General features: G+C 42.4%; 1 protein-coding gene across 1 annotated transcript; it reads left to right on the top strand.

Moving 5' to 3' along the window:
• The first annotated feature begins 3,865 nt into the window (after positions 1-3,865).
• Positions 3,866-5,876, top strand: LOC123180250 (uncharacterized). The gene has a single exon (XM_044592245.1). The coding sequence runs from the start codon at positions 4,058-4,060 to the stop codon at positions 5,684-5,686; it is 1,629 nt and encodes a 542-aa protein (XP_044448180.1). The 5' UTR covers positions 3,866-4,057; the 3' UTR covers positions 5,687-5,876.
• Positions 5,877-8,806: the final 2,930 nt, after the last annotated feature.

Here is an 8,806-nt window from a genome sequence, read left to right as displayed (position 1 = left end):
CATGGCGCGCCCCTGCTGGCTGCCGGCCTCCTCCTCCCCTCATTTATATACGGGGGCGGGGGGCACCCAAAGGCACATCAATTGTTCTCTTAGCCGTGTGCGGTGCCCCCCTCCACAGTTTACTCCTTCGGTCATAGCGTCGTAGTGCTTAGGCGAAGCCCTGCGCGGATCACATCACCATCACCGTCGCCACGCCATCGTGCTGACGGAACTCTCCCTCGACCCTCTGCTGGATCAAGAGTTCAAGAGACGTCATCGAGCTGAACATGTGCTAAACACAGAGGTGTCGTACGTTCGGTATTTGGATCGGTTGGATCGTGAAGACGTTCGACTACATCATCCGCTTTCAGTCTACGAGGGTACGTGGACACACTCTCCCCCTCTCGTTGCTATGCATCTCATAGATATATAGATCTTGCGTGAGCGTAGGAATTTTTTTGAAATTGCATGCTACGTTCCCCACAGTTTTATGTGTTTTTACATTTTCTTTCTTCTTTTAGGTAATAGCAATCTCCTTAATTCGTTCTTTATTAGAAAAAAATCTTTTTTTGTTCTTAGTTTTGTATTAGCACATATGCCCGTGCGTTGCAACGAAAAAATTTGATGTTTTGTGCAACCATAATGGGTCATAGCACCGGATTCACTACGAAGAACATGCTGCAACGCAACATCCTTCTACAAAATGAACATAAAAAAATAGGATGTAATTTAGCCGCGTTCATATTTTCTTTGCCGGGCATAATCTCTCATTAATTCCATTTAAGTATAATTCTTCCATTAATTACCATAACGTCTTCATCCGTTTTAGTCAGGAATCAAATCATTTCTTTTTCTAATTTAGTAGCTCCACCATTGAAGCGTACAGATCCTTCTTTCTAATTATCCTACCTTTTTACCTCAATTCTTTTCTTTAATTAGCTCATAGAAGCCCATAGAGGGCCCATCAACGTACAAATACCTAAGACGAAAATCAACAAGGACTAAACCAAACCAAGAATACCTATTCCCTTTAATAGTAGGTATAGTTATAGATACAGATATATATTAGCTTTGGTTTTAGTTTTTCCTTAATGATTATGGTCAACTGAGTTCAATCTCAACTGGAAGTATGTATTAGTAATCTTCCTATACGTACGTATTATCTCATACCATGCAGCAATCAGCGCTGGATCAAATCATGTCTCTCATCTTATGCACACATAGTACAGCTCATCATAGTATAACTTGCTTATGAAATAGTGTGATATTAAAGAATTCAGCTGCCGGCGATCTACCATTAGCACCCGTAGTACTTGAACGCAACTGTACTATTTAGTTGGTCAAAGGGCTGCATGCATTCACCGGTGATCCACTACCACCCAAGAAAAATCTGGCTAGTACATATTCGACGGAAACAAGTTTCGGGTGAGTCGACTGTCCTGGAGCCAATCCCATTCTGCAGTCCACCTTAGCAATATACTCCCTCCGTTTCATAATGTAAGACGTTTTTTTGACACTACACTAGTATTAAAAAACCTCTTACATTATGGGACGGAGGGAGTACATTCTTTGATCGTTCAATTTCTTGTCAAGATTCGTGTTTTTTTCTTCCCTTAGTTATTTCTTAACTTCCTGGGCTGAATTTTCGACTTGCCTTTGTTTTTGCTTATTGGGCTTGAAGCCCGTTACCCGTTGCCTTTATTTTCTTCTTGTTTTTGCTTTTGTTTTTGTTTTTAGTCATTTTTCTTTTTTATGAGTATTTTTGAGATGTTGGTGTGTGAAAATGTACACACAAGTACTATAAAATATGTGTATATATTAAAATGTGAAATTGCACTATTATATGTTTACCTATGTATATTACAAAAAGTGTAATTTCAGTACAAAGTTGTCTGCAATTTTTTTTCCTCATGTTATTTCTTCTTAAATGTTAATACCAATGCCACTAATTCATTTTTCTTTAGAAAACTTTATTTATTATTTTATTTTAATTTTGTTTCATTTTCTTTCTTCTTTAGGGGCAACACCAATGTCACTAAATCATTCTTTCTTAACCTTTTTTTGTGATTTTTTTATTATTATATGGTTATTCTTGCATATTATAGAAACCATAATTTATGTATAAATTGTGTGCAAATTATGTCATGATTTTTTTTTCGTTGTCCTTTAAGGGTAATAACAATGCTAATAATTTAATCTTTTTAGAAAACATCATTTTATTCTTGCGTGTGAAATATACTCACAAGCACTATTCAATATGTGTGTAAATTATACTAGAGTAAGAAACTTGCACTATTATGTACTTATTTTTTTGCATATTTGAAAAGTAGAGTTTTAGTTTAAATTTGTGTGCAACTTTTTTAATTTTATGTCTTTTTAAAAGATAATACAAATGCTAGTAATTCATTCTTTGTAGGAATTTTTTTATTTTATTTTATTTTATTTTGATTTTAATTTCCTTTTTTCCTTTTTAAGGGTGATACCAATGTCACTAATCCATTACTTCTTAGAAAATTTCCTCTCTTTTTTCGAAAAATCCACTATTATATGCTTATTCTTGCATAAAAATCACAATTTCCCGAGTGTGCAATTTTTTTTCCTTTCCTTTCTTATTTAAGTGTAGTACAATGCCACTAATTCATTCTCTGTTGAAAAACTTCATTTTTTTCATTTAGTACTATTATATGTGGACTAAGAAGGCTAGAGAAAGTAGAAGGTGGCTGAGCCTTTGGATCTTGATCGGGAAGTGGAGAGCGATTTGACTAATGCCCAAAGCAATTCAAGCTCCTGTCAAGTTGTTGTATTATTTAATTTTCGCCCATGGTATGATCATGTGGCACTATTAAATTTTGTATTAGAAATTTAAAGAACATCGTTTCATCATGAATCTCGATCCAAGATTTCCTACGTAGTAGGATCACCCAGCATGCAAAACTTGCACCCATGTGGATTATTGCTGCCAAGATGGGCCGTCATGGGGTGTCAACTCGAAGATCCAGGATGTAACATGCATGCCTGAAGCCCGGTCCCGATGTTGGGCTTTCCTGTGTGTACGCCAGTAACGGTAAAAAGTGAATGACCACTATGCCCTCAAAAAAAAAAGTGAATGACCACTAATCATTTTTAGGTAACCACACATAGTGCATCCCTCTGCGGTCACCTGAAAATTTCTATGCGCTCAATCGAATTCCAACAAAGCGCAGCCTCGACGCCGAGACGGGAACACCATCAAGAACGGGCGACGACATAGTTTTAGATTGGTTCGGGTGCGGGGGTAGCCATCGGTGTGGAGTACGGTAGGAGTTTAAGGAAAGGCGGAGGGGCAGCGACTCACACAAGACGAGGTGGAGAAACACATACGACAACACCGTTGGCCATGGAGGTGGAAGCCGGCGTCAAAGTCTCAGAGGACGGGCTGACAGACCGCTATCGAAGGAGGAGAAAGGATACTATAGTTCGCTAGAACTGTATTTTTTTTTTACACAGTAGACACCAATGCTCATACATACGCAGATACACTCAACCATTTTTGTTAGATGTGTATCGGACGGCAGAAGGGGAGTTGGGGTTGAACCCAATTTCTTATCTAGGCGAGTGTTCAATTGTCGGGCCCTTTTTGCGGTTGAGAAAATGAGTACACAATTTTATTTGAAGCCAAAAATGAGTACACAAAAAAGGGTGTGGTTAGATCTCAGTCGATGAGGCTTAATCAAATCTCAATCAAGTAACACAACATATAAAAGAATGAAAAAAATAAAAAAAATGCACGTATCTTCACATAAAATCTCATAAATATAATATTAACTGAGACTTCGTTAAGTCTTAGTTAACTGAGCTCTAGCAATCCGCATAAGAAATAGAATTTTTTTGAGACATCACAAGAAGTAGATGTAAGGCGGTTGTTCACTTCTGCTAGTCCACGTCGTGCCCTATGTGGGCAACCGGGCCTCCACATTCCAAACCAACCAAACCTCCATTCCGTGCCAGAAGCTACACCGAACAACGGCACACCACAGAAGTGCACAGCCCGCGCGCGCCATCACGCCCACGTATCCAGTCTTCCTCCTAGCCACAACCCATGGACGAGGTGTGGCCGTGGCTGGCCACCCTCCCTCCTCCCGGCGCCGGCAACGGCACGGCATCCACCCCCCTCGCCGCCTCCCCCGAGGCCGAGGGCGCCTCCATCGTCCTGCAGGCCGACTGCACCGCCACCGCGGACGGCGGTACGGCCGTCGTCGCTTTCTCCATCGCCGTAGACAGTGCCAACGGCGTGGCGCGCCGCGTGCTCTGGACGTCCGAGGCATTCGCGGCAGCCTCCGAGGTCGCCCCGCGGCTGCTGCTTCTGGCCCAGCTGCTCGACGAGGTGACCGCGCTCTCGCCGTCCATCCCTTCCTTGAGCAGAACGCCGGACGCGTCGCCGCCGGAGTGGAAGCTGGATGAGGAGGTCGTGTCCGCCGTCATCGCGGCCACGGGCACCGATGGCTCCCCACTTTTCTCGCTGGCTCTGCTCATGCGGCTCTTCTGGCTGTGCGCTCTGGAGGCCCCCGCGGACCTCGGGTTCCTCTTCTTCCGAGCTCTTGGCACAGACATCGAGCGCGCCCTCGCCGGCTGCGCCCCGGCGGCGCTCGGCGCGCTCCTGCTCGCGGTCGGCCCGGACGTCGAGGAGCAGTTCATGCGGTCGCTCGGCTACATGCTGGCCAAGTGGTGCCTGCTGCGGGAGATGCAGTCGGCGCCCAAGCCGCCGGCCAAGCCCGACGTCGCGTGCTTGTCGTACGCCGCAAACGTGCACGGGCTCTGGGTGCTGAGAGGGTACGCGCCGGTGCTCGCCATCCCCCGCGTCGCTGGTGCAACGTCGACGGCGACGATCACGGCCTTGCCTCATGAGCTGCCGGAGGAGCCGGCGCTGCGGTACGGCCTGGTGCACCAGCAGCTGGAGGCCGTGGCCCAGGTGGAGTACGCGGTGAGCGTGCGAGACAATGGCTTCATCGTCGTCGGCGTGCACGTCGACAACATACGGGTGCGCGTCGTGCGGCTCGGGTATAGTAAGAAGGACGACACCGGCACCGAGGAAGACGTCGTCGACGACGACCATGTCCTGGACGGCGAGAGGCACTTCCCGTCGCGTATCCGCCTCTGGGTCGGCCCCAAGTTCGGCTCGTCGTACGCCACGGGCCCGAGCCTGGGCCGGTCGACGGGGAACCCGGAGCGGGAGGTGGAGACGACGCGCACCGTCAAGGGCGCCTTCTCCGGCGCAACCAAGCTCGGCGGCGACCCGAAGGTCAAGGCGAAGATGCGCTCGTCGTCGCGGGCACGGAACCGGAGCTGGCGGTGGGAGCAGGAGGCGGAGGGCAGCGCCGGCGTGTTCGAGGGCGTGCTGTGCGACCCGGCCACCGGGACGGAGGTCTCGTCGTGGCGCCCGGGCAGCAGAGAGGCCGACCCGCGCAGCGGCATGAGGCGCCGGTACGGGGGTCCTGGGCGAGCGTTCAGCAAGATGCGGGGGCTGGTGGTGGCCGGCGACGAGCTGCCGGAGGAGGTGACGTGGAGGGTAGGGCGGGAGGCGGAGGGGAGGACCATGCGGTGGCGGCTGGGGCTCAAGGTCTGGCTGAACTACCTGCCCAACGAGGTGAGGAGCCGTCATTTCGAGACGAGGTGCGTCGAGTGGGCGCACGAGGTCGAGCTACCGCTAATGGCGACGACTCCATTGTAATTTTGTACTGTGACTAAGAACTGTAATGACTCACTATAACTCAAGGTACATACAGGACCCTTCCGTATTACCACTGTCCCAAAATTCTTGTTTTAGAATTGTCTAGATAGTGATGTAGAATGTATATATGAGAAAAAAGAACGTGGGATTCCCCCAAACCTATATTTGATGAAAAAAATGTATTTTATAAGAAGTTAAATACTATTATCTCCGTCCTATAATGTAAGACGTTTTTTAAGGAGTTAAATACTACTCCGTCCCATAATCCCTGCCCTCGCCATTGACTTCCCGGGTTGGTCGAGCTCATCCACGATGACACCACCATCCGCCTTGCCAAGCGAGCTGGTCGACCAAGTGTGATCGGCGAGCGCTAGGATGCAGCCCTACCGGATTGCAGGCGTCGTCTAGGGTGAGCTCCACCCTGCGGGTGATGGCTCAATATTTTGACACTTTCATATGAGTATTTATTTGGTTTTCCAAAGGGTTTTTATTGTTCTCGCCTTTTTTACTAACGATAATCCATCAAGAACAAATAAACCTTATTTTCCTACTTGATGTGTAGAACCAAATACGCAAAGCTCTTTTTACCAGAACCGGGATGTACCGGTTAGTAATCCATCATCCATTGGGTGCCTGAAGATTCATGCAGCTGCCACGTATTTATCTACAGTTTCTGCTATACAACATCTGTACCTGACAAAATACAGTGAATGAACCCCACCAAAATTATTACATGGGCCTACCTTTGATCAGATGCATGCATGCTCCTCTCTCTCATGTACTGTAGGACGCATGCATGACAGCAAAAGTACATGTGCAGTCTCTCTTCTCTCTTACACAACAAATTCACATTTTTTTATTTTACCTTTGCTAATTTAAATCATTTATATCTTTTTAAACCAAAAATTTAATTTTGAAACTATTTATATATTCGAACTTTTGGCGTACAAATCTTTAAAACAAGGCCAATCTTGAATATACTTCATCTAGTTTGAGTTTTGTTATTTCAATCATATCCCCATTTCAATATATATTGATCAGTGAAATCTGTTTTTGAAGCAAGTGGAATCCACCTTTTGAAACGAGTGCAATCCATTTTTCTGAAATGAGTGAAATCTGTATTTTGGAATTAGTGAAATATGTCTGTCAAATTGAGTGAAATCATTTTGTCAAATTACTGAAATCAACCATTTTGAAATAAGTTATATCCAACTTTTGAAATGAGTGAAATAAGTTTTTCGAATGAGCGGAATCTGTTTTTTGAACACAACAAAACATACTTTTTGGAATGAGTGAAACCAATGTTTTGAATGAGTGAAACATGCTTGTTAAAATGAGTCAAATCTTTTTTTAAAATGATAGAAATTATTCTATTCAGCTAAGTGAAATATATTTTTCCAATTTAGTAAAATCAACCGTATTGAAATGATTTAAATATATATTTTGGAATGAGTGAAACCAGTGTTTTGGATGAGTGAAACATGTTTGTTAAAATGACTGAAATATTTTTTTGAAATGCTAGAAATCATTCTCATTAAGCTGAGTGAAATATATTTTTTCAATTTAGTGAAATCAACCGTTTTGAAATGATTTAAATATATATTTTGGAATGAGTGAAACCAATGTTTTGAATGAGTGAAACATGTTTGTTAAAATGAGTGAAATCACTTTTTGAAATGAGTGAAATCATTTTTTTGAAATGATAAAATCATTCTGTCAAACTGAGTGAAATATGTTTTTTCAATTTTGTGCATTCTATTAAACTGAGTGAAATATGTTTTTTTATTTAGTGAAATCAACCGTTTTGAAATATTTTAAATATATTTTTTGGAATGAGTGAAACCAGTGTTTTGAATGAGTGAAACATGTTTGTTAAAATGAGTGAATCACTTTTTGAAACGAGTGAAATCATTTTTTGAAATGATAAAATCATTCTGTCAAACTGAGATAAATATGTGTTTTCAATTTAGTGCATTCTATTAAACTGAGTGAAATATGTTTTTTAATTTAGTGAAATCAACTGTGTTCAAATGATTTAAATATATTTCTTGAAATGAGTGAAATAAGTTTTTTGAATAAGGATAAATCCATCCTTTTGAAATGAGCGGAATCTGTTTTTTTAACATAGTGAAACATACTTTTTGGAATGAGTGAAATCTTTTTCTGAAATGAGCGAGATCATTCTTTTAAACCGAGTGAAATCTATTTTCTCAACTGAGTGAAATTATTCTTTTGAAATTAGTGACATCAGTTTCTTCTAATGAGTGAAATTGATATTTTGAACATAAAGAAATGAGCTTTTCGAAATGAGTGAAATCGGTTTTCAGAAATTAGGGAGCCAATTCTTTTGGAACGACTGGAAATATATGTTTTCTAATGTGTGAAATAGGCGTTTTACAACGATTGAAATGATTGCAATTGTATTTAAAAAATAATGGAAATTAGTGGTTTAAAATAACTGAAATAAATAGTTCTTCTGAAATAATTGAAACATATTGTGTGAAATAAATGGATTCAAACGTGTTCAAGAAGTATCCAAAATTAAGCTTGTTCTAAAGATCTTGAAATCACGAGTTCAAGTATATAGAAAGTTTCAACATTTAAATTTGGTTTTAAAAATATGAACCATCTAAATTATCAACAGGAAATTAAAAGCCATGAGTTGTATAAGAGAAAATAGACAATGTGTACTGTACTATGTGTAGAAAAAGAGATGCATGTGTCAGTACTGTCCCTTCCATGCATGGGTCCCAGGGTAAAGAAAATACAAATAAAAAAATCAGAAAAGGAATCAAATACGACAGGGAAGGATTCAGATACGTCACAACTGGAGCACTGCTATTGGCTAGTGGTCACCGGTAGCTCCTGGCTCCGGTAATTTTTTTTTCAGAACCAAACACTTTTGGAAGGAAATCAACCAATACCCTTGTCATTGAAGCAATTTGGTGCAACTTCCCTTTTGAGTAAACTGTCATTTGGCGCACCAGAGAAGAAGACGACATCTCGTATGAGCATGACATACCAGCGATCATACAAGCCATCATCGTGTCCCCTTATCTATCCAAATAACTTTCGTGAAAAGGAGAGGACGATCATAGGCGAGATCGGATCGATCATTCA

The sequence above is a fragment of the Triticum aestivum genome, chromosome 1D (genome assembly GCF_018294505.1).
Source record: "Triticum aestivum cultivar Chinese Spring chromosome 1D, IWGSC CS RefSeq v2.1, whole genome shotgun sequence".
NCBI lineage: Eukaryota > Viridiplantae > Streptophyta > Magnoliopsida > Poales > Poaceae > Triticum > Triticum aestivum.
The sequence above is the reverse complement of the archived record's forward strand: the minus strand, read 5'-3'. Positions and strand labels throughout refer to the sequence as shown.

Bases quoted from the DNA above. Each gene is read 5' to 3' on its own strand.
- LOC123180250 (XM_044592245.1), top strand. From the start codon at position 4,058: ATGGACGAGGTGTGGCCGTGGCTGGCCACCCTCCCTCCTCCCGGCGCC.